Genomic DNA, 25,421 nt, shown 5'->3' with positions numbered 1-25,421 from the left:
GGGTTCGGACAATATTTTCATTGAATAATGTTTCCAACAAAGGTTGTCAAATTGACTGACATGTTTATCGTATAGTACAGTCCACTATGAAAATTAGCTGTGGTTTGTTTCAACTACCTATTTTAAAGCTTTTTGTCACTTTCTAAGTGTTGAATTTTATGGAATTGGGAAAGAAGTACCGAGTTTGAAGCGTTCATGAGCAGACATTGCAGTTGAATATTCAAGTTCTGAATTTAATTATTGATGAATAATAAAATAAATCCTACTAGCTCGATTGATGGTTTCATTTAATTCATTTAAACCAGGTTACCTATAATAATATGTTTTCGTTAATTTTATTGAAAATATCAAATTAGCCCGTAATCCTGAATCCTGATACATAAAGTTAGCCTATTAATTTAACACAGGTACGACTGTACTCAGTGTTGCACTATCAAATGCAATTGATGCGCCTCTATGCCAGGGTTTTTATGTTCCTGGTCAGGTTATAAGTAGGTACCAACCCACACCCTGAAAGAAATACTTATTTTGCCTCTATTATCTGAAAATATTGCGAAAATAGCAATATTTTCCATTATCCAAAGAACTCGACACAATAGCTTATTCCCAGAAAACTAGTAACGAAATTAATGACAATGAAAAAGGAGGAATCCGTGGGTAGGTAAAAGGTAATTCCGTAGTTAAGGATCGATTTCCTTCTAATGAAAAGAAGATGGCAGATGACAACATCATATTAAATAGAACGAGGTCTAATAGTGCTCCCTAAAGATACCCAGTTGTTTAAGTTTTTGGGAAATTAGATATTATGTGGGCTATAATATCATAAATTAAAAAGAATTTGTTTCTGAAGAGGTCTAAACTATTAGATTGGGAACACTAGTTCCCAAAAGACACCTGTTTTAGTTTTTGAGACCAAAAGAAATTAGATATTTGGGTTGTTTCTCAAATAACATAAAGAACATTATGTGTGTCTATTTACTCGCTTTTTAGAGATATCGTAAGAAGCAGTCCCGAAATACTGGTGTACCATTTCAATATGTAATAACATCAACTCATAGTCATTTATGTCTCTGGGGAATTTACTTTCGTCGTATATTTTAATGGCTATAATCTTGTTTCGGATAAGATGTCTCTATTCTGGTATTTATATTTATATCGGTCGTACAATCAAATCTTCTAAAGATAAAAATATTTGACACTCTAATTCTAGATTTCTTGTAGTTTTTTATATGTAGGTGTTTAATATTATCAGATTTGTGATTATGTCTACATGACACGAAAATACAATAAGTAGGTATTTACCTACTTATACTTCGCATCTAAATATCCACTTACAAGTATAGATCGATAATTCAAGAACTGAACCGGATATTGTATAATTATTGATTTCTATTTATCAACGCATTAATTGGAATTGATTTTTGACGCATTCACTGATTAACAGTGCCGCCGCTCATCATTCTTGAGGGTTGCTACTTGCCACCCGGGATTTAGATGGTAGAGCAAGCTATATTTGGAACAGAAATATTCCCAGCTCTCGTTCCCACCGCTGCAACTCCTGTGTAGCCAGGATTTACTGCTTGACCGCCAAAAAACCCAACCAAGGCCAAGACCAAGTTTGTTCCGGGGGAAAGTTAAACTGTTATTGGACCCGAAACGAAATTAATCAGAAGAATATAGGAGGACTTCGAAGTTTATGTATTTGGGACATGTATAAGTACCCTGGAAAGGGCCTAAGTACTGAAAAATACTTTTCCTTTGACTTTATACAGCCCAATATTTGACGCAAGTAAAGCTATTCAGCGCTATACCAGTGGAATATGTAAATTGCTTCGCAGATAGCATTCCTATGTTAGAACACCTCAATTGGCCACCGACCCGTGGCCGTCATGGGTGGCTAACACCGTAGCTCATGGAGATCAGCCATAACAACAGTTTTCAAAGACAGCTGTCAAAGGTGACTAAGTTTCTTCCGCCACTTCTTTTCAGCAGCACCAGCCCATATGTTGTCCCGAAGTGGTGGTAGGGCAACTATATTTGGGATGTGTTTAAGCGCCCTGGAAAGGCCTAAATACCGAGTAAAAACCTTGGCTTTGACAAACTATAATTTGAAATGCTTCTGGCTACATTAACTAAGTTACCTAAGACAGTTCGTAAGTTTTGGCAAAGCTATGACGCGGTCGTCAGCAATGATGTTCTGTGGTTTCCATATTTTGAAAAGCGTCAGTTTCTCCTTACTTAGGAGAAATTTCAATGATTTTATCTACATAAGTGGCTGTTATTTTCGAACTGTAACCATGGGTTGCCATAAATATGACCGTCATTGTAATTTGTCGAGTTGGCAAATTAATCTTGAGAAAATATACATGCTCACTCATCCGATCGCCTTTTTGTGAATGGTCAGAGTCCAAGCTGAGTAAACAATGAAGAACGAAGAACGGGCATGGACCTTCTTTTACCGGTGATAAGCTCACGGTTCTTTTATAATAATAATATCAAATATTAGTCGCAACAACGGCCCAAATAAAATGTAATATGAGGCGCATCTGAGGCATTTTTATAAAACCTGTTTTGTCTGCTGGAAAGGACTCCGAGCTCACTGTACAACAATGTTGTAGGCAAGAATTTACGTTAAAAAAGTATATGAGGGTGACTTCCAAAGTTTCAAAATGAAGTTGTGCTTAATTCTTCAGAAGCAATAAAAGGAAAATTCCCCGAAGTAATTTTGCTAGGCTTCATTGTGACTTTCACTCAATGAGCAGAACTTTTGAAATACTTAGTACTCCATTTTCAACCGACTTTTTTACTCGCAAAATCATTTCATCGATGACTTGCAAACCGTCAATCTAAATTCTGAATTGTGCGATTTCCTAAAACAGTTAGGCTGGTTTCTAGGCAGTCCCACGTTTAATCTAGGCCCGTTATGTAGACAAAACTATACCTAACAGTTTAGTTAGCCTTGTCCGAGAACGCGGTTACAGCTTAGTAAAGTAGGCGGTTGCGAAAGAGGATTATTTCTTTTATCCTATTTTAACCGTGACATAAACATTAACCGGTGTTTTTGGAATGGAGTTTGACAGACTTGACGTTTGTTAAAGTTGATTAAAGTAAGATAATGCAACCCAGCCTAAGATATCTATCTACCCACATGATTTATGAGCTCGAGACTAAACTCGCGTGTGTGACATCCCTGCTAATGTCAGTTTTGTACATGCGGCAATATGTTACCAAATTATAAATTCAAATTATCCATCCATTAATCTATTTTAAAGTAAACACGCCAAGACATCGAAGTTAGAAAGCCACATTACCATAGACAAGTAACGGCGTAAACAGGTTTGTCATCCCGCGAACAGTCTATTATGTCTATTGACGTAATTCTATTGCCGTAGCAGTCTGCTTAACTGTACAATTAAAATAGTGCGCTTGGCTTCTTTAATTTAGTACAGGCACGGCAGAAAGTTGTTAATATTTTTGGTCCTTCGAATTTTGGTCCTTCGTTAATGGATGTCGTATTATCTAAGTAACCTGTGAAAGAGATTTTAAGACGTCGGGTTACTAAAAAGTTCAATAGGTAAGTAATTTTATGTCTGAAGGGAATAACTCCCGCCCGACATTCATGATGTGTTAACATTTTTAGAACCATAATAGGATCCTATTTTTATTAAATTAAGTATTTACCCTTTTCCTAAAAGGCTTGGGTGGTAACAAATAAGGAAAAAGCAATGATGGGCGTATTTAATCCTTAATTTATCCAAAATTAACGAACCAGAAAGTTATTTATAAAATGTTTATAAACTATTTCCCTGTTTGACGTAATCGTACGCCCAAACACAAAAACAGAAAGTGTTATTCACACACTGAATCATAGAAATGGCTAATAATTTTAGGAAAACTATTTTTAAATCACCATCAGATGACACATTAACATTTTTTTTTTAGCAAATATCGCGTCGTTGATTGATTTCGATTAAAGTTAAACTTATACACTTTTCTTCGCGCCTGTACCGTAATTGTTGAATATTATTCATTGTACGATAAAGATAAGATGTTTGGGAGCATTCAAACTTTAAGATTCGCACGACCTTTTAATTAATTTACCGTTGCATTTGTACAGGGTGTTCTAACAAAAAAGAGGTCATGATAAATACAACATTTTTGATTACCTGGAGGTAGGTAAATCGTTTTTCACGAAAAAATAACATAAGATTTGATCAATTTCAGTCCGAATTCAGTTACACAATGATAATATTAATAATGTAATAACAACTTAAGACAATGCTTCAATTTAATTGTAATATTTAATAAAAAGTAGGTAAACTTTTGGTGATGAGCAAAACGCATACTATAAAAATCTTTAAAGGTATTTCTCTGACGACATCGTTAAGTAGTCCCCATTTACGTCCATTAGATGTCCCGGATATAAAATAAGCTGCCCACGTACCTACATTCCCGCCAACGTTAGTAAATCGGGACAGAGGAAATCACATCAGCCGGCATTTCGAGACGCAACTGCAGTTTGTATATCTACGAAAATGCACCCAGACGTTCCTATAGCACGTCACCCCACCCCCTGTTAGACCTAACAAAACTATACAGGCATAAGTATCCCGTAGGATCGCAGGAACACAAGCTGCGTACGGTCCCATCCCTAAACGGAGGGGAAAAAGACAATAAAAAAAGAAAAACTCACTTTTTTAGGCCCATTCTGGACAATGGTCTCGTATTCCAAACCCTCGGACATTTTTCTCACAGTTTTTAAAATCACAGAAAAATATGCACTACAAAAATTATAAAATTTTTGGTATTTTTTCACTTGTCGATATATTTTTTGAAGCAGTTCAATGTTCGAATGTGCCGGCACTAATGTTGTTAATTTAAAACACTGTTTCCATTAAAGGTTGGTTGATAATTTGGTGTATAATGAAATTGAATGATGTACCGCCGGCCGGCGCGGGTGCACTAACCAATATCACACGCCCACAGCCTCCCTCACTCTCTGAGCTAGTCTCCTCCAGTCGTAATCGTGAATAATACATACAACTTTATGTATAGAAAGTATGTAGGTATAGGCCGCTGTTAAATGTAAAGCGCGGTCTCTCTACGACGAATTCGTTGAGACACTTCATTTGCAAATTGAACTAGACATGCGTAAAATGGAACGCAGTCTTATTTTCGTGATCGTGAAATTAAAAATATTAGTGTCAAATTGACAGGCGTGACGTTTGTTTGTCAACAATTTCAGAAAAAATATTTGTTGCTTTTTATTTATTTCGCATTAGTGCATTAAGAAAACTGTAAGTAGTAGATAATAAACGGTTCACTACAGCACATAAGACACACAGGTGAAACATTGGCCTTTGTACAAATTATTATTTTAAGGTTATATTTATTTCTTCATCACCGATCACATTTTCTTATTTTAAGATAAAAATGGAAGAAGACTTGCAGTTGCTGAAACAAGGGGCTGAAGCCAAAGTATACAAATGCACTTACCTTGGCTTACCTTGTATTGTCAAGGAGAGATTCCAGAAAAACTACAGACACCCGGATTTAGATGCGTGCATCACCAAAGAAAGGATAAGAAATGAGGCTCGAGCTATAGCGAGATGCAAAAGTGTCGGTGTCAAGACGCCCTGCCTTTATTTAGTGGATTTTGACCGACGTCGCATCTATATGGAGCACTTCACACATAGCATATCAGTCAAAGATGTTCTTATAAGCTTGAAAAGTGAGTTAAAAGACGAAATAGATGTTCCCGCGGTCAGTAAAAACGTTGCAGTAATGATAGGAGCGGCAGTGAGGAGGTTACACGACTCCAATATGATACATGGGGACTTGACAACGTCAAACATGCTTCTAGTTCCGCGATACCTTAAAGATAAAAAGGAATTCAGATGGCACGATTATTCAGAACTAGAGCTTTCATTGATAGACTTCGGTCTTTCATACGTAGAGTCTAAAGCAGAGGATAAAGGAGTGGACTTGTATGTGCTTGAAAGGGCACTGATAAGCACTCACAATGATTATCCTGATATTTTTAATGAGATAATGTTAGGCTACACTCGAAAGGGTGAAGCTGAGGTGGCAGAGACTCTGGCCAAATTCAAGGAAGTCCAAGCCAGGGGAAGGAAGAGGACCATGGTCGGTTGATGTAATTTTATAAGTTAAATAGGTATAAAGATGTAGTCATTTTTCTATAATAATTTATAATAAAGGTATCATTATAATAAGCAATCGAACTTTTGTTTACTTTTCCATTAGAAATTAACATAAAATATGTTTATGATAATTAATAGAAATTATTATGACTGGTTGGAAAACTGTACAAGGAGTCCTAGGCCTTCTGCAGTTAGGGGACTAATGATGAGCAATGTTATGATAGCTAAACAAGTTCAGCAGTGTGACCACTTTTTCATCAGATAATCTACCAAAAACGATGCTCAAATCTACCAAGACCTATTTAAAATTCTACTTAAATTCTACCACATAAAATAAAACATATAATTTGAACAAAATATAGTATTTTTGTTTATTTATCATCATCATTATAGTCTTTTTTAACATTTTTATATAATTTTTTGTCATTTTTCATTACTTGTAGCATGGATGCTTCAGGAATAAAATGTAAAAATAATTAATTTCGGGTTTAAAATTTGTGCAATTTCCAGCGCTCTTTATAATATTAGTATAGATAATTATAACACTTTTAAAATGAGTACTATTTAATAATACAAGTTTTAAGTTTAATTTCATTGATAAATAAAAGTACTTCTTAAAAATAAACCCTTGGTTTGAACGTTTGAATTTTTTTATGTCGATATTAACAACACTAGCCAATATGTGGCAACATTTGTGTGCATTGAATTGAACTGTCAAGTTAGTTCGCCTTCATATAGTGACCATAAACGGACCCTAAAGTTCTTCTTCTTCTTCGTGGTTCGTGCGTAATACGAATCTCCATAGAGATTTCGAGATCCCATCGATTGATCACTTTATGAAAGAAGCCTCTCGCCGCTACTTTGATAAAGCGATCAACCACAAGAACCCTCTTATCGTTAGCGCCGCCACGTATACACCCCAGAAAGATGTCGCTGCCCAATACCGACGACCTAGGCATGTCCTAGACGAGCCNTCCACGCCACTAGCCTACATTGTTTAGGAGCCTACACTAACGCCGCACTCACACTATGTGGCTGAGGTTGAGCGTCCGCTCCGGCTGGTCGGGGTACCGTGGCAGCTGCGGCCGCGCGCGCTCCGGCACGCAGCGGAAAGACTTGCGGAGCGTCGCGCCTATCTGCTTCGACGGGGACTTACGACGGGTCCACGCCACTAGCCTACATTGTTTAGGAGCCAACACTAAGCCGCACTCACACTATGTGGCTGAGGTTGAGCGTCCGCTTCGGCATCCACTAAAATACTAATGTAGTGTGAACAAGGCTTCAAACTCACGCTCCAATGCGGACGTCCCGGCTGCTATTGGCTATCAAAGGAACAACACTAAAGCCGCACTCACACTATGTGGCTGAGGTTGAGCGTCCGCTCCGGCTGGTCAGGGTAGCGCGGCAGCTGCGGCCGCGCGCGCTCCGGCACGCAGCGAAAAGACTTGCGGAGCGTCACGCCTATCTGCTTCGACGGGGACTTACGACGGGTCCACGCCGCTAGCCTACATTGTTTAGGAGCCAACACTAAAGCCGCACTCACACTATGTGGCTGAGGTTGAGCGTCCGCTCCGGCTGGTTAGGGTACCAATTCGACTAAAATACTAAATCGCACACTTGGTGTAATAACGTCAGAATAATGTAGTGTGAAAGACTTCAACTCACGCTCCAATGTGGACGTGCCGGTGTAAACTGCTAAAGCCCGATCCGTAGAATTTTGTCCAATGACCCCTAGCTACCTATCTGTAGTGTGTGTGTAGCATGTAACAGTATTAGTATGTATAAATATCGATCATCCCTATTTAATCATTCATTAATAAACTGAGATAGCTAAGAAGAAGTTGTTTACTTTATGCTCCCGAGCTCCCATCCTTACATGGCGACCCTGCCATTTTTGGAGGTCTGCCGGAGTTCGGTCGGGCGAAACATAAAGAACGATTATTATTAGTAAAAAGTGAAGTAAATCAAGTAAATTCAGTGAAAATGTGCCGGTCTAATATAGAAAAAGACGAGGTGTTTTTGACCCAAAATTCCTCAGGGTCAAATGCTACAGAATATCACATTTCCAATATAAGTATCGTGCTGACGCTGATATGCACCATGCTGGCGATTGCTGCACTATTTGGACTGTACTTGATATACAAGAGGTGCCACCACGGCTGGATCCGTAACGAGATTTTGGCGCAAAACTTAAGGCGATCCTGTCGCCTCCCGTCCCTTCGACGACCGACCCGGGAGCCTCGCGTGTGCTTCAACTGCCAACGCCGTCAGGACCCAGTGTGCACAAAATGTGAAAGTGTTTAAGTGAATCGGTAAGAAACAACTTTTCATTGATTATATTATCAGGTGAATAAAGTGTTAAAATAACTTTTTTTTTTGTGGTTTTGCTCGTCAAAGTGAAAATAATGAACAATAAATAAACTTTACATAATATTTACTAGGTAGTATTTAACAATAATCATGTGTAATAATCTTTTTAAAATATATTTATTTTGCGTAATCGAATGGCTGAAGAAATAAAGAATATATGTGCCAAACTCAAAAACATTAAANGGTCTTATTCAATGCATGATTAAGTGCCCTTCAACCGTCATGAAGACCACTTTTCGATAGGGTAAGTCCTTTACGCGGTATAACCGGAAAACCGAAAAAATGCCCCTTTCGGGGGCCCCCACCACTTAAGCACAACTCCGTCGAAGTCGAAAACTTAGGAGAGTCTTAATGGGCAACCAATGAAGCCATTAAAACAATAAAATCTTTTGTAGGAATTATTTCCGATTTAAAAGCTAATTCTACTGGACTAAAAGATAACCTTATAAAATTAAGTTATGCTAAAAGAACTAAAGATAATTTACAACGAAAATTAAATGAGGCCAGTCAATTACGCAATGATTTTGACGAATGTATGTTAGTAATTTTAGATGAAATTAAGCTAAGTAACATAAAAGGTAAAGTTCTCGAAGAAGTACAATCATATTGCGATTTATTTAAAGAGATTTATGAACAAATAGAACATTTTTGTGCCCAAGCTGAGTGCACTGTCGTAAATACTGAAAATACTGCGACACAGAGCACCATGGCTACTTTTGATTTTAAAACTTATCGCTCGCGCGTAATTATATTGCTGTCGCGACTGGCACCCGCAGTGAGTGTGCGAGCGCGATAGCAACATAATTACGCGCGAGCGATAAGGATGGGTAGCTTGGGGTCATTAGACAAAATTCTACGTGCTCACGGACCGGACTATACTGGCTATCAAAGGAACAACACTAAAGCCGCACTCACACTATGTGGCTGAGGTTGAGCGTCCGCTCCGGCTGGTCAGGGTACCGACTCGACTTAAATACTAATGTAGTGTGTGTAGACGAGCGATCCAAAGTTAACGTGCCGGTGTAGTTTACTATTGGTTATCAAAGGAACAACACTAAAGCCGCACTCACACTATGTGGCTGAGGTTGAGCGTCCGCTCCGGCTGGTCAGGGTACCAAATCGACTAAAATACTAAATCGCACGCTTGGTGTAATAACGTCAGAATAATGTAGTGTGAATAAGGCTGTAGACATATGATCCAATGCGGACGTCCCGGCTGCTATTGGCTATCAAAGGAACAACACTAAAGCCGCACTCACGCTATGTGGCTGAGGTTGAGCGTCCGCTTCGGCATCCACTAAAATACTAATGTAGTGCGAACAAGGCTTTAGACTCACGGTCCAATACGAACGCACTGGTATAGTACTGGTTGTTTAAAGGAACAACACTAAAGCCGCACTCACACTATGTAGCTGAGGTTGAGTGTCCGCTCCGGCTGGTCAAGGTACCAATTCGACTAAAATACTAAATCGCACACTTGCGTACTTGGTGTAATAACGTCAGAATAATGTAGTGTGAACAAGGCTTCAACTCACACTCCAATGTGGACGTGCCGGTGTAAACTGCTAAAGCCCGGTCCGTGAGCACGTAGAATTTTGTCCAATGACCCATAGCTACCCATCCTTATCGCTCGCGCGTNAAAAGAACTAAAGATAATTTACAACGAAAATTAAATGAGGCCAGTCAATTACGCAATGATTTTGACGAATGTATGTTAGTAATTTTAGATGAAATTAAGCTAAGTAACATAAAAGGTAAAGTTCTCGAAGAAGTACAATCATATTGCGATTTATTTAAAGAGATTTATGAACAAATAGAACATTTTTGTGCCCAAGCTGAGTGCACTGTCGTAAATACTGAAAATACTGCGACACAGAGCACCATGGCTAATTTTGATTTTAAAACTGCGGTATCATTACTGCCGGTTATGACTGGTGAGGAGGCTGTCACCAAATCCTTGATTGACGCCATAGAGCTATATGGCCCCACACTCGAAAGTGCAGGTAAGAAAAGGTTAATTAATTTTGTGTTAAAAACACGTCTGAATGAAAGTGCTAAATTACGCTTATCAGAGTCGTACGATAACTATGAAACTTTAATAAACGATATGCGAGACCACTTGCTTACCAAGAAATCAAGCACTTCCATTCATAACGAGTTATTAATGATGCGACAAAACGGAATGTCAATTGATAAGTACGGTAGTAAAATAGAGGAATTGTTTGTCAATTTGACAATATCACAATCCGACGGTAATCAAGCGGCACACAAAATATTGCGACCTTTAAATGAAAAACTGGCGATAAAGAGTTTTACCGACGGCTTGCGTAACCGTCAACTAAGTACCATTTTATCAGCCAGAAATTATTCTTCCTTAAAAGACACAATACGTGCGGCGAAAGATGAAGAAGCTTCGTGCAGTAGTCAAAATTCAGAGGCCACAGTATATTTTGGTCAAAGAGGACGATCAAACTATCATAGGAATCACAGAGGTAACAGAGGTAGTTATAGGGGTAACTTTAGGGGTTACTCAAGAGGTTATGGCAATACTTCGTTTTCACGGGGTAACCAAGGAAATGGTTTTGCCAACCAATCACGAAGTCGAGGTATAGAACAGCCACGCGGAAATTATGGCTATAGGCAAAATAGGCCTTTCCGCGGCGGTAGACAAAATAGGTCTTTTTATCGCGGTCATAGTGTTCATTATATGAATAACGACAACAATAATTTAGTCGATAACACCGTTCAAACTTCGACATTAAACCAGGGTTCAGAAATAGAAACTAATACATTACAACAGTTTTTTCGATAATAATTTCATATTATCATGTGATTATAGTAGTTCGGTGGTATTGTTATTCGGAGATGCCAAATATAGCTTTCTAGTAGATTCGGGCGCATCGATGTCAGCGCTGAAATACGAAACCGCATTGAAATGGAATCTTCCAATACATAATGAATGCATACACATTAATGGTATCGGGGGCAATGTACGATCAATCGGACATGTGTCTGTCACACTTAACTTAAATAGAAAAGAATTTGAACACAAGTTCTATGTTATCGATTATCTACCTTGTGTACAGTTTGGAATTATTGGTCGAGATTTTTTAAGTAAATACCAAGCTGTTTTGGACTTTGAAAATAATACACTTAAATTAAATAATTTGAATAATGAAATTATTACAGTACCAATGATTCACGGATCATTAGGAAAAGGGAGTTTTTTAACAATACCACCGAGATGCGAAAAAATTTTTACAATAGACTGTAGTAATGACGACGACTGTGTTGTTTTACCAGCAGAATTATGTGAAGGAGTTTTCATGGCCGGTTGTATAGGTAGACCGAAAAATGGAAAAATTTATTTACAAATATTAAATACCCGCGAATCGGAAGTGAACCTAAGTTATTTTAGACCGGAAATACATAGCTTAATTGAGTACGACTTATGTAACTTTGAGACTAGTAGTGTTGATGGAGAAAGAGTACGTCAGATGTTTTCGCAGCTCAATTTAAGTCATTTAAATAAAGAAGAAAGTGATTCCATTCGTAATATTTGTGCGAAGTTTTCAGACGTATTTCACCTACCAAACGACAAATTAACTACAACTCATTTATACGACCAAACAATACAGTTAAAACCAAATGCGGACCCGGTTTATGTCAAACAATATCGCTTACCTTTTTCACAGCGATCCGAGGTCGAAAAACATATTCAAAAAATGCTTTCAGATAACATCATAGAGCCCGCAAAGAGTGAATGGTCAAGCCCCATTCTTTTAGTACCCAAAAAATCTGACGATCAATCTAAAAAATGGAGATTAGTGATAGACTTTCGAAAACTAAATGATAGAATATTAGATGACAAATTTCCACTGCCTAATATTACCGATATTCTTGACTCATTGTCGGGTGCAATGTATTTCACTCAATTAGATTTATCACAGGCATATTATCAAGCAAACTTAAGCCCTGAATGTAGAAAATATACTGCCTTTTCAACCCCGTCAGGACAGTACCAAATGACACGCCTACCTATGGGATTAAAAATTAGTCCTAGTGCTTTTTCTAGACTCATGACAATAGCCATGTCGGGACTAACATACGACAAGTTATTTATATATTTGGATAATTTAATTTGTTTCGGTCGTAACTTGGAAATTCACAACAAAAATTTAATTGACATACTAATTAGACTCCGCCAAACAAATTTGAAATTAAATCCTAACAAGTGTGATTTTCTAAGAAAAGAGATGCAATTTTTAGGTCACGTTATTTCAACTGAAGGCATAAAACCAGATCCGGAAAAAATTAAAGTAGTACAAAACTATCCGGTACCAAAAAACGCTGACGAAGTCAAAAGGTTCGTGGCGTTTACAAATTTTTATCGAAAATTTATACCGAATTTTGCCGATAAATCATTACCACTAAACAAACTTTGTCGTAAAAATGTAGAATTTGCATGGACAACAGATTGTCAGGAATCATTTTCTTCACTAAAACAATCATTAATATCTCCACCAATACTACAGTATCCAAATTTTGATAGCAAAAATACCTTTATTTTACAAACGGATGCCTCAGGCTACGCGATAGGTTCCGTATTAAGTAATAGCGACAATAAACCAATAGCTTTCGCAAGTCGGAACTTAAATAAAGCTGAAATTAGATACCCAACAATAGAAAAAGAACTACTAGCCATTGTTTGGTCTGTAAAATATTTTAGACCATACTTATATGGGCGTAAATTTATTATTAAAACTGACCACAAACCATTAATCTACTTATTTAACATGGCAAATCCTTCTAGTCGTTTGACAAAATTTAGACTTTTACTTGAGGAATATGACTACGTCATCGAATATGTCAGGGGAGCGGACAATGCAGCTGCAGATGCGTTGTCTCGTATCCGAATATCAAGCGACGAATTGAGAGAGATGAATGAACATGTAATGTGTGTTTTAACTAGAGCTCAAAGAAAAAGAATGAATGACGATGATACGCATGGCGCGTGCGACAACCCTATGGTGGATTTGAGTACTACAAACATTCGGTCTGATCAGCCAAATGTTGTGGGAATACTTAAAAAACCAAAGGATTGTGTCGAATTGAGGTATGCAAATGGACGTGAATGGAAACTGATAGAGAGAAACGCACCAGAAAAAGGTAACTTATTTGCTTATGACCCCAAGAAACAAATTATAAATATAAACCCTTCTTTCCGATCATATTGCGCACGAGATGCCTTTGTGAGGAAGTTGGAAAATACATGTAATGAATTAAAAATAAATAATGTTTATATTATAAAAAATGAAAATAATGATTATGAAGTAAAAGAGTTAACTCGTATTGTAAATGACACAAAAAATTGGTCCGGACCACGTTTCTATATTTTAAATAGTATCATGAGAATAGATGATCGCGATACTCAACGCGTAATATTAAACGACTATCATATTTTGCCGACGAGTGGCCACGCTGGCATACGGCGCATGATAAACAATATAAAAAGACGATTTTTTTGGCCAGGTCTAGAAAAAGATGTAGCCGAATTTGTGAATCATTGTGACAAATGTCTAAGACATAAACATTTTAGATATATAAAAGAGCCTATGGTTCTTACTGATACAGGCCATTCTTCTTTTGATAGAATATATTTAGATTTAGTTGGGCCCTTAGTTAAGGATAGTGATAATAATGCATATATTCTTACACTTCAATGTGATTTAAGTAAATACGTTGAAGCGTACCCCTTAAAAAATAAAGATACTGTCTCAGTAGCGACAGCATTTGTAAATAATTTTATATTACGGTATGGTATTCCCCGACAAATTGTTTCTGATCGAGGCACTGAGTTTGTTTCGACAGTTATGAAAGCAGTGTGTGAAATCCTCAAAATTAAACAAACCACATCAACAGCATATCATCATCAATCGATTGGCAGTTTAGAAAATAGTCACAAAAACTTAATGTCATACTTACGAATACAAACGGAAAATGAACCACATAATTGGAGTGTGTGGTTACCCTATTGGTGCTTCGCTTATAACACGACCGTGCACACAGAGTCTAAGTATACACCTTACGAATTAGTATTCGGAAAACCTTGTAATTTACCAAGTAATTTAACTTCTGACATTGAACCATTATACAACCATTACGATTACCCTAAACAACTTAAATTCAGACTACAAAAATCGCAATATGATGCACGTCAAAATTTAATTAAAAGTAAAGAAATAAGGAAAATTAGATATGATCTTTATACTAACCCTATTTCATACAAAGTTGGTGATATGATACTACTAAAGAATGAACAAAGTGTAAACAAACTTGATCCATTGTACTTAGGACCATTTAGAGTTATCGAAGATTGTGAACCAAATCTAACAATAGATTATAAGGGGAAACCAATGTTAGTACATAAGAATAGAACTAGACCATATAGACAATAGTTTTAAGAAAATGTTTATCTTTCTTATATCAAAAATTATTAAGATATGTAATAATATTTCTAATAAACCTTTATCAATTGTTATGAAAAATAATACTTAATGCATTATTTTTATTTTTTTTGCCGGTGGGCATGTAGTGTGTGTGTGTAACATGTAACAGTATTAGTATGTATAAATATCGATTATCCCTATTTAATCATTCATTAATAAACTGAGATAGCTAAGAAGAAGTTGTTTACTTTATGCTCCCGAGCTCCCATCCTTACACTAGGAGCTCTAAGTAAGTACTTTATAAGACTCCACTGCTCTCTCTTCCTACTTTGCTCCCGTATGGAGGCGAAGCAGACGTGTGCGGGCGGGCGCGGCGCACACTGGATCGAGCCCATACAAAGCGTTGGACATCGCTTCCTTACTCAGTGTTTTTAAAATAAAATGAGATTGCGTCAACGTAGTAACTTCAAATTTTTACAGTGTAAGGTTGACAAGTTTATCTTTGNAAAAAAAACCCTAAAGTTCTTTTTTTCTGGCCTGGATTCTCGGCTCGGTTACAATTTAATTTTGGACTACCATTTATAGCAATGTTCTAAAAATACCAATTATCTACCAAAATCTACTAAACGATTTCGCACTACTAAATCATCGTTCTCTTTGCCTCAAATCTACCAAAAAAGTAGAAATCTACTAAAAGTGGTCACGCTGAAGTTCAGTAAGGTAGAAGCAGAGCAGAAAATAATATTTTAATCTTGTTTTTATAGCTCATTTTGGCTCATAAGCTTATGTGCTAGGGCTTGGATGATTTAAAAAAAAGTTACTGTCAAATCTGTCAATGTCAAAAACATAAGTTTGGTTGCACCTAACCTAAAAATTACTTTTTATTTTGGGAATTAATTTAATAGCGCCTGTAAAAATGAAACACCCGATATTTTTTCTATCTAAAACTGTCCTCAACAACAATTACAAACAGATTTTACCATTATCCCGTGAGTATTTTGTATAAAAAATCGCTACTTTTTGTTCTATGTAGAAGTCGGAAATATTTAAAGATTTTTCTAAAATTACAGGATTTCTAAGTACTCAAGAAGCTATAGAACGTCGCAACCATCTATTTACGCTAGAGAAGAAGCGGCAGATTGGGAAAGTTGGCAGAATCGAGAAGATCGAAGTCAAATACAAGGGTGTCCCAAATGACTGCACTTTGGTTATGAACAAGAATTTATCGACGCCTTATGATTGTGCCAGACGTAAGATATACATTTAATTATAATTAAAATAATCAGTTTAGTTTAAGACTCAGTCCTAGAGTTCATCATCATTTCGGCCAATGACCTTAAAACACAAAATGTGAGCAGGCCTCACACTTGGTGGACTAACTATCTGAAGAAAGTACGACCTGAATGCGGGAAACGCAAGACGGATCGTTGTAGAAATCCTTGGGGGAGGCCTTTATCCTATTTATCTACACTAATACCTACCATAAAGAGGAGAGATTTGATTGTTTGTTTGTATTCAATAGGCTCCGAAACTGCTGGACCGATTTAAAAGATTCTTTCACCATTAGAATCTTACTTTATTTCTGATAGAAATAAGCAGTATGTATCGCTGGATTAGCTAGTTATACATAATTAGCAGCCGCCTGGAACTTCATATGCGTGGACCCCATTTTACCCCCTTAGGGGTTGAATTTTGCAAAATCCTGTCTTAGTGAGCACCTACGTTGTAAAAAGAATCCCAATGCAAAATTTGAGACTCCTAGCACTTGTAGTTTCTGAGATTTCGTGATGAGTTAGCCAGTCAGTGACCTTTCGCTTTTATTTAAATAAATTGGATTGCCATAGAAGTTGACTGTAATATTGTGAACATACTTATTGTATCTTCTTTATTTTCAGATTTAAGTGAGTGGCATGTGGAATCCAGTGCCTTGGCCCTTCTAGATGGTTCAGTGTATTGGGACATGCACAAGCCTCTCACAGAAAACTGCACACTTGAAGTAAGTGAACTATTTATCTTTAGAATGCTCTTGATTTAGATTCCATTTTTACCCAACTGCGCCAAAAGGAGGGTTATGTTTTTAGCATCATTTTGAAAAATTTTACAGTATTCTTGTCTTTGTGGATATTTGTATACTAATCTTGACACCAAAGAGTTTTCTTTGTTTAGTTTCAGACTTCAGTTAAGTAGTTTGTTCTTAAAAAAGCATGTTTTACTTAAATACTAGCTGTATTTCTGTAAAACTTATACAGTGGAGTCACTGGACTGCAAAGAAAAAGGGTAAGAAAATCTTCTATATCTTCAAAGGTACCTTAGTTTTATGAAACAAAAATACTGGAAAAACTAAGCATTTCAATTTCAATAAGTAAAAAGCTTCTTTTTTTTCATAGTCAGGTTAGGTACTTTTGAAATGTTTTTTTTTTGCTGTGTTCATTTGCAGTCAGTCCCATAAGTCCCAGAAGTCATGAAATGTAGGAGATTTTCTAACTGACCCTTTTTCTTTGCAGGGAAGTGTATTTTACATTAATTAGGAATAACTACAATACATGTACACATAAGGGTACCATGTTGAGTTATTATGTTACATAAATAAATATCTTCTTTTTCTACCTTTTAGCTCCAAAACTTCACAGTAGCAGAACCACAGCAAGTGAACAAGGCGTTCTGGAGGACATGCTCTTTGCTCCTCGGTGCTTGCGCCACCGTAGCCTTCAAGGAATCCGTGCCAGTACATTTACACAGCTTCCCCGGGCCTGACAGTGAGTATTTAAAGACTTAGTGACTTTGGTCGAATTCATTGATCACTCTATAGGCCATAATATCTCAGACTTGGCCATAAAAACATAATAAGAAGAGTTGTGGATAACAATAATGTTTTAGATTTCATTGGATGCACTACTTTTACTGTATTAGCACCCTTTTTAGTGCACACTTTTTAGTGTATTAGCACCCCCGTGAAATTTAGTGTCACAGATTAACATAATTGTTAATCTGGGTTATAAACAATAATACTGTAAAGTTTCATCAAAATCCGTTCAGTAATTTTTGTGTGAAAGAGTAACAAACATCCAGACATCCATACAAACTTTCGCATTTTTAGTAGGATATTGGAGCCTATTTAGATTACAGTTTTTGCACTACTACATTCGACTGTGTAGTTCCCTAGAGCTTTTTTACGTTGTTAAGTCACTTGTATAGGTAGTCTGTATTAAAATAAAACTAAATATAATTTTCAAACTGTTACCTAGTGATCTGAGCTATCTTTGATTGCTAAACGAAATAATTTTAAGCATGATAAAACTGTTGAGACAATTTTTGTTACAACTTTATCATCTACTAGCGGCTGCCCGCGATTTTGTACGCATGGATCCCGTTTTTCCCCCGTAGGAGTTGAATTTTGCAAAATTCCGTCTTAGTGAGCACCTCTACGTTCTAAAAGGAACCCCATATCAGTGACTGCTTTCGCTTTTATAGATATAGATATCTGATTGACTGACTCACTCAGTCATCTCGAAATCTCAGAAACTACAAGTGCTAGGAGTCTCTTGTATCGGGATTTCTTTTAGAACGTAGGTGCTCACTTAGAACGGATTTTACGAAACACCACCCCTAAGGGGGTAAAACGGGATATACATTTATAAGTACTTCTATCTATATCACATACCTTTCAGTCCGCAGCGGCTCCTTCATCTACGACATCGACCTACCCTCCTTACCGGACTGGAAGCCAACGTCCCAGGAACTGTATACTCTCAGCGCTGAGTTCATAAAGCTGGTGCGAGCCAACTCGCCGTTAGAGAGGCTGGAGGTTGGTGAGGACCTCGCCCTTGAGATGTTCAGAGACAACGAGCACAAGACCAAACAGATACCGAGCATCGCTAAGAATAATGGTTAGTAAAATATTTTTCTTTTATTGTATACAGGGAGGCAGTAAAGACAACTGTTATAAGCCTGCATCTAGTTCCTTGCATTTTTTTTGTGATTTATGTATTGGTTAAGTCTATTGTATGTTTATATCCGTTGTCTAGTACCCATAGTACAAGCTTTGCTTAGTTTGGGACTAGAAGCGTAGTGTAAAATGTCCAAGGATATTTATTTTCTGGTAGCTCATTCTTGTCAGATCTGCCTGCCCAATATCCATTGCATATCCCCAAGTGGCAAAATATGATAGTTATAATTTCGTTATCGCTTCACAAGAACGCCGGAGCGAAAGGTTTTCGAAATTACAACAGTCCCTTTTTGCCACTTAGCTGGGACGCAGGTATAAAGCTTTCTATCTATGTTGACAACAGAAATTTCAAACTGCGATTGATTGAGCTTAAATTAATGGTAATTCGAGTAGTATTTTTCAGTCACATTATTTCTTTATAGGTAAAGTGACGCTATATAGGGCGGGAAACCACGTGGACATATCTAAAGGGCCTATGATAAGCAGCACGGCACAGGTTGGAAGAGTCACCGTCACCTCAGTTCACAAGCTCACTGGTAAGATACATTTTTGCATAATAATGACTCTTTTTATTTAATTCTATACTTATTATCACAATCAATCTGAGTACATTCATCGCTGGCTCATAAATACAGTTTTCGCAGTGATTTGAAAAGGTAACATTCGTTACGTTGAAGTTGTCGGTCCATCGAATTCGAATCGGTCTGAGGTCGTCGGTCCTACATTACGTTTTCCGAGACGTGATCTTATAATATTTTTGTTCTGCCTTTTCGTCGATTCTGCAGTAGGCATATTAAAGACGAAGATACTGTCATGCCCCCCCGAGTCATGAGTGTTATCGGTACACGCTAAATTATCCATGAGTGCACACGCACACTACAATAATGACCAAAAATTGGTGGGGCGCGTCTTCGTGGATGAAACGATCTTTATTTCTGTACCCACTATCATTCCAGTAATTAATGTTTTCTAACTCACATTTTCTTCTATCTCAATTCCAGGATCACAAGACAGCGAGGTCAAACAGCTATACAGGTTCCAGGGTGTGGCGTTACCGACCAACGTGATTCTGAACCACTTCGCGTACTCCATCCTCACCGAACGGGCCAAGAAACTGGTTAGTATGTATTATAAATTCAAAAGAATACGTGCTATTTTGTAACATTGTAGTTTAATCAAAACACCTTGAGTATTTTTTGCGTAAAAGGACAGGATATCAATGTAATAACATAGTGTAAACAGGCAGAGACAAAAATATCGGTGTGGGTTCTTCCTTCATTGATCATCACTACTTTGATTTTCTATAATACATTAGAAGTTTTGAGGTTTTCTATAATACATTAGTGTTGGCGTGTCTCACGCATAACTATACCCCTGGAAGTAGATCCAGGGCCTGGATCTACTTTTTTGATCATGTGGGTTGAGGGAAGTTCTGAGGTTTGACATTTGTCACCTTTGACAGTTAGTCAGTCAGTTACCTTTGACATTTGTCAGACTAAAATAGGCGTTTGACATGGCTTTTCTATGCGAATCATTTCTTTTATGACGGTTTATTCAACTCAGAGAATGTCTCAAAAACACTATCCAACAAAACTACTAGGGAATCGAACACCACAGTCATTCAATATATGATTTTTTCTCTTTCAGAATCCAGCTAGATCCCCAATCAGCTTCACCACAGACAAGGAAGACTTTGAACCAGAGAGCATAGCAGCCAAAGCATAAAGAATATACTGTAGTTATTAGAGAACGTAGGTTATTTGTTAAGTTATTATAATAAACTGTAATTAATAGAAATGGGTTTTTTATGCATCTTTCCTTTGATTTAGCTAGCTACAACTTTAAATTCGATTCATAACTGTCATAACCTACAATCTTTGGCAATAAATGAAATACTGATGTATTGTAAATAAATAATTATTTTTATTAATCTTAATTTTCAACTTAGGTCAACATCATAAAATTCTTGAAAGAATGAAGGAAATTCTTTATTGCTAAGAAACTTCATTTAGATTTAAACATGATTCAAGTAACCTATAATAGCTACGTTTTTGGTTTCTTAGGATCTGAAGGTCCGTCGCCGTCTTCTGTAGTATTTTGGAAGATTGCCTTAGGTTGCGTCTTTTTATACGCTGGTGCCACCCAGAAGGGATTTTCTTCTGCATCCTTTGCGTATTTCAATATAGCTTCCCTCGGATCCTGTTCATCATCTACCCTTTTGCTTAGACCTAAGTTTCTAATAACGAAAGAACTTAAAGTACTTCCAGATGCAGCTACCCTGCCTCCTTGTCCAGACGTGATAGGCAAATCAGGTCTTCTAGACTTGAGTGGATCTAATCTGTCTTTCTCCATCCTCTTTTTACTTGTCCTCAGCTTTTCTTGCCTGAATAGAGGTAGTGCATGAGGTGTGATAATCTGTTGGGAACTCATAACTTCTACAGAATGTTTCTTCCTGTGTGTCTTAACCACACATAGTTTAGCCCCTCGCAAGCTTCGCTTCTGATCGTAGTAACACTTCACAACACCGTTCCCACAACTGACGAACAACTGATTCAACTTTGCATGCCATATCGCCTTTATCACATGTGATTTGGTCACTTCGAGCTGTGTTACCAACTCAAACGTCTTTGTATTGTAGAATCTAAGCCTTCCCACATCCTGGCCTCTCTGTAAAGACTCTCCAGTGAATATCATATTGTCATCCGGACTAAAAGAACAGTCAGTCTGTTCGTACCTTGAGAACAGATCAGGGAATACGTGTAACGGTTTCTTGAAGTTTCTCAAGTCCCATAACTTGAGTGTGTCATCGTTGCCTCTGCTAGTCAAGTATGATCCGAGATAAGAGTAAGCTATGCTGCAGATTTCTGATTGTTTTTGATGGGCATCTCTTAGGAGGGTTGTGGTGTTCACGAAATTCTTCCTGTGGTCCCACATTTGTATGGATCCGTCGTAGCAGCCGCAGGCAACGGTGTTTCCATCTCTGGAGAAGGCACAGGCGGTGGGATTGGTCTTGAGACCGCCTTGCTGTCGGGGTTTTATGACGGCTTTGTGTTGCTTCGGGTTTTCCGTCATCCAAAGTCGCAGGGTGCCGTCTTGAGCGCAGGTCATGAATTCGTCCCGAATGTGAGGGTGCCAGCAACCGCTGTTCAGAGATGCCGTGTGACCTTTCGTCCTGTAACATTGTTAATGGAAACTTAGTAAGTAAATATTAAAGGATGACTTGCTACCGCGTTCTAATGTAAAGTTAACGCCATCTCTCGGCGACAGAGATCAGTAGAAAATAAATAATCCGTAGTCTCTACGACCGGCAGCAATTTCAAGACGATTAGACGGTGTAAATGTTTTGATTGATGCAATCAGGGTTCGAAATTATCAAGATAATCACGCTTGATGATAATTATCCTATAATTATCAGATACCACTAGACGAAAGTGCGGAAATACACGTTCGAAAACTTCGAATACAGTTCATTTTCACGAGCGCATTTTTTTGTTATTATCAACCGATAATTATCCATCTGTTATTATCACGATAATTATCTTGATAATTATCCCTTCGAACCCTGGATGCAATAAACAAAATAAAAAGAAAATATTGCAAAATCCAGATTAAACTATGTAATTTCAGTATATTAAGTAGCATAGTAAATATTACACAGTTATGAGTATCCAGCCACTTACTTCGCCATATCCGCAATGTACTGGTCCCCCTTCACGCACTCCAAGACTTCAAATCCGTCTCTGTCCAAGACCTTGGCCTGTGCTGATCCGCTCACCACCAGGATGGAGTCTCCGGTGGTGGAATACTGGAGAGCTCTGATGGGGTGGTTCTCGCACGGTTGTAGTGTTCGGAACGAGCGCATTGATGCGTCCATACCTGTTTGAAATACAAAACCGATTTGAAATGGTCGCGTCATGTGTGGTCTCTCATCGGAATCTATGGCAGAAACTTAGATGCAACTCAAAAGTAACTAGAAGTTGCAGCTTCGTTGCAATTGCGTTTCACCGTGTGTTCTGGGCCTTAGGGTCTGTGTTGTGTATAAGGCGTTTTTTAAACGCGCGTTTGAAGTAATCAATTTTATCACCTATCTATTTACAAATAATTGTATATTAATGACTACCTGGCCTAAGCCTAGGCGCAGACCGCCGACTTTTAGTTGGCCGATAGTTGGATCGGGCTGTTAATCAGTATGGAAATGTATGAAAGTGTGCACATTCACACCGATTTGGTATCGGATTCTTCATACAATTTAAAATCGGGTCCAACTCAGTTTTATCTGTCAACTATAGTCTGGTCCGTGAGCACGTAGAATTTTGTCCAATGACCCCAAGCTACCCATCCTTATCGCTCGCGCGTAATTATATTGCTGTCGCGACTGTGCGACGGGTGCCGGCAGAAGAATGGAGGGTCATTGGACAAAATTCTACGTGGACCGGGCTTTAAAAGTCGGTGGTTTGGTCAACAAGACGGAGCAGAGTGGAGAAGTATGGGGCTGTCAAATTTTCTTATAGAATTTGGCAGGCGCGGAGAAGAGAAGTGGAAATAATGAAAACTTGCATTATTCAAAACACTTCTCTTTGGTGGAAACCAGACCTAAGTGTACCAAACTACTAGGTATGCCAGCCAGAAGTCGTGCTGTTTATATTGCGCCAGAAGTACAAGTAACAGTTCATAAAAATCTCAATAAAGACGATTTTATTCTTACCAGCAAAATCCCAGAATGAGACTTCGTAATCAATGGATCCTGTTGCCAGCCGCGCTCCAGACGGATCAACAGCCAGTGCGACAACTGCTTTGGTGCCATGTTGCATTTCTACCTGGAAATAACCAATTTAAATTCTGTTGAGTATATATAGCTGATTGGTCAAACTATGACTATTTCTGATAGGTACATTGCTTGAATGAAGGGAATAAATGTATTTTTATTTTTCTAACAACTTTCATCAGAACCATAGCCAGTGAACACCAGAATGTTATTTTGTAAAAGCTGAAAGTTTGGGTTGGAAAGGTCAAAACAAAGAAAAATAATAATTGGTGATGATGGATACCTCTATTTTGCAACAACATAAATTGTAATGTGACATGCAATAAATGTTTGAATTTGAATTTAATAGCGTGGTATGTGTTGAACTAGCTGTACAGTTTTAGATTATGATTTAATAAGTGAGTGACGAGCTTAATGAAGAATTTATCTATCAGACAAGAAGTTAAAGTAATTATTAATCGGGAACATAAATGTGTACAAAAAATATTTTTTAATTTTAAATATCTTACCTCATGACTATTAGGTATTCTCTTTTCCAATGTCAATACTTCTTCTTCATCAGACCCACTAAGATCATCATAGCTGTCTTCATCATTACTTCCCTTAGGTTTCCCCTTTTTACTAGCTTTACTGTTCAAATCTGCTGGTATTGGAGGTCCAATCTCTTCATCTTGTTTTAAATTAGGCGGAGGTAAAGGACCAATGACTTCATCATCCTCATCATCATCATTTTGAGATGATGATGATGGTTTTTCATCAGGTTTACTTGCTTCTTCTTCTAACTTCCTTTTGGCAGCTTCTTGGGCAGATTTTCTAGCTTCTTCGACCATAGCTTCGACATCGAAGTTTTTAGCCTTCTTACCGAAGTTTTTGATGCCCATAACCTGATGGACATGTTGGTTCTCCAAATCATCAGCTATTTCTTCGATTTCCTTGTGTTCTTGTATCGGAGTGCGGCCGAAAGTACCAAAACCAGACGTAGATGAAACCTCATCGTCTTCTTCTTGGGTTTTCTTCACGTTTAGTGAGATTTTTCCAAAAGATATCCCTTTTTTGTTCATGTTTATTGTCAACACTGTAAATTATAGTGTTGTAAAAATGTTCCAGAGATTGAATTCTATATTGAAATTATATGCAAACCGCACAGGATTTTTCTCGAGATTTTCTTTCAGTAAATAATTACAAGAAAATAATCAAGAAAACGAGAAGCCAAAATTCGCTTCCTTCCAAAATGACAGTCGCTGTCAAAAACATAACAACAGCAGCAGCAGAGGGGCCACGTTTGAGAAAAAATAAATTCACACAATTTTTGTTAGCGACATCTGTATTTAAGTGATATAATTATATCCAGGATAACGTCGCGCTCGACGCGCGCGAGCGCGTCGAACCAAAAATACGGCCTTTGGAATAATCTTTAAAAATGGATTGAATGGAATTACTTACATACAGTATAGCGAATCGAGATAAAAAAGAAATTAATTGTTACCGCGGTGTCATGCTGTGACAACTTAGGGTTCCTGGGTTCCACGAGTTAATTCACTAATAACATCGTTTCTATACTATTAAAAAGTGCAAGAATTTTTAAAGTATAGTGATGATAATTAAGTAACATTGAATTAAAATTAAATGAACATTGGTTGCGAGTGTTGCGACTTGCGATTACAGCCATGTCTCCTAGCATATAATAATAACCCAGATAAATAGATGGCGCTGCTGCTTTTACTGTGATT

General features: G+C 37.6%; 4 protein-coding genes across 6 annotated transcripts in view; 2 read left to right on the top strand and 2 right to left on the bottom strand.

The window, feature by feature from the left end:
- The window catches only part of LOC114363134 (coactosin-like protein), a 32,621-nt gene extending 27,562 nt beyond the window's left edge, over positions 1–5,059 (bottom strand). The window contains exon 1 of one of the 2 annotated variants that reach the window (XM_028318773.1): positions 4,968–5,059. In XM_028318773.1, the coding sequence (XP_028174574.1) occupies positions 4,968–5,039 (72 nt within the window). In that variant the 5' untranslated portion in view covers positions 5,040–5,059. Of the gene's footprint in view, positions 1–4,693 lie in introns of both variants that reach the window. The other variant, XM_028318775.1, reaches the window with a different exon arrangement.
- Positions 5,060–5,212: 153 nt separating this feature from the next.
- On the top strand, positions 5,213–6,174 carry Prpk (TP53 regulating kinase). 2 transcript variants are annotated; one of them, XM_028318771.1, is made up of 2 exons: positions 5,213–5,297; positions 5,428–6,174. In XM_028318771.1, the coding sequence occupies exon 2, from the start codon at positions 5,434–5,436 to the stop codon at positions 6,151–6,153; it is 720 nt and encodes a 239-aa protein (XP_028174572.1). In that variant the 5' UTR covers positions 5,213–5,297; positions 5,428–5,433; the 3' UTR covers positions 6,154–6,174. The 2 variants fall into 2 exon arrangements, with proteins under 2 accessions (XP_028174572.1, XP_028174571.1); XM_028318770.1 differs by having other exon boundaries at positions 5,219–5,345.
- Positions 6,175–15,823: 9,649 nt separating this feature from the next.
- On the top strand, positions 15,824–20,704 carry mRpL39 (mitochondrial ribosomal protein L39). Its single transcript, XM_028318817.1, has 8 exons — positions 15,824–15,969; positions 16,051–16,230; positions 16,876–16,976; positions 17,595–17,736; positions 18,649–18,867; positions 19,349–19,462; positions 19,928–20,043; positions 20,574–20,704. Exons 1-8 carry the CDS (start codon positions 15,897–15,899, stop codon positions 20,649–20,651), a joined length of 1,023 nt encoding a protein of 340 aa, XP_028174618.1. The 5' UTR covers positions 15,824–15,896; the 3' UTR covers positions 20,652–20,704.
- Positions 20,705–20,880: 176 nt separating this feature from the next.
- Positions 20,881–24,916, bottom strand: LOC114363168 (gastrulation defective protein 1 homolog). The gene is made up of 4 exons (XM_028318816.1): positions 24,201–24,916; positions 23,632–23,743; positions 22,607–22,802; positions 20,881–22,098 (listed from the first exon to the last, which is right to left on the bottom strand). Exons 1-4 carry the CDS (start codon positions 24,750–24,752, stop codon positions 20,970–20,972), a joined length of 1,989 nt encoding a protein of 662 aa, XP_028174617.1. The 5' UTR covers positions 24,753–24,916; the 3' UTR covers positions 20,881–20,969.
- Positions 24,917–25,421: the final 505 nt, after the last annotated feature.

The sequence above is a fragment of the Ostrinia furnacalis genome, unplaced genomic scaffold, assembly GCF_004193835.3.
Source record: "Ostrinia furnacalis isolate ACB-3 unplaced genomic scaffold, ASM419383v2 OfSCF7013, whole genome shotgun sequence".
NCBI lineage: Eukaryota > Metazoa > Arthropoda > Insecta > Lepidoptera > Crambidae > Ostrinia > Ostrinia furnacalis.
The sequence above is the reverse complement of the archived record's forward strand: the minus strand, read 5'-3'. Positions and strand labels throughout refer to the sequence as shown.

What these genes read in the sequence shown, in the direction of transcription:
- Prpk (XM_028318771.1), top strand. Translation starts at nt 5,434, where the DNA reads ATGGAAGAAGACTTGCAGTTGCTGAAACAAGGGGCTGAAGCCAAAGTA.
- mRpL39 (XM_028318817.1), top strand. Translation starts at nt 15,897, where the DNA reads ATGAAACACCCGATATTTTTTCTATCTAAAACTGTCCTCAACAACAAT. An exon ending in CAGAAAACTGCACACTTGAA is followed by an intron (nt 16,977 to 17,594) that starts GTAAGTGAACTA and finishes TCTACCTTTTAG; the next exon opens with CTCCAAAACTTCACAGTAGC. An exon ending in GAGCATCGCTAAGAATAATG is followed by an intron (nt 18,868 to 19,348) that starts GTTAGTAAAATA and finishes ATTTCTTTATAG; the next exon opens with GTAAAGTGACGCTATATAGG.
- LOC114363168 (XM_028318816.1), bottom strand. Translation starts at nt 24,752, where the DNA reads ATGAACAAAAAAGGGATATCTTTTGGAAAAATCTCACTAAACGTGAAG. An exon ending in GAATACCTAATAGTCATGAG is followed by an intron (nt 23,744 to 24,200) that starts GTAAGATATTTA and finishes GGTTATTTCCAG; the next exon opens with GTAGAAATGCAACATGGCAC. An exon ending in CTCATTCTGGGATTTTGCTG is followed by an intron (nt 22,803 to 23,631) that starts GTAAGAATAAAA and finishes TATTTCAAACAG; the next exon opens with GTATGGACGCATCAATGCGC.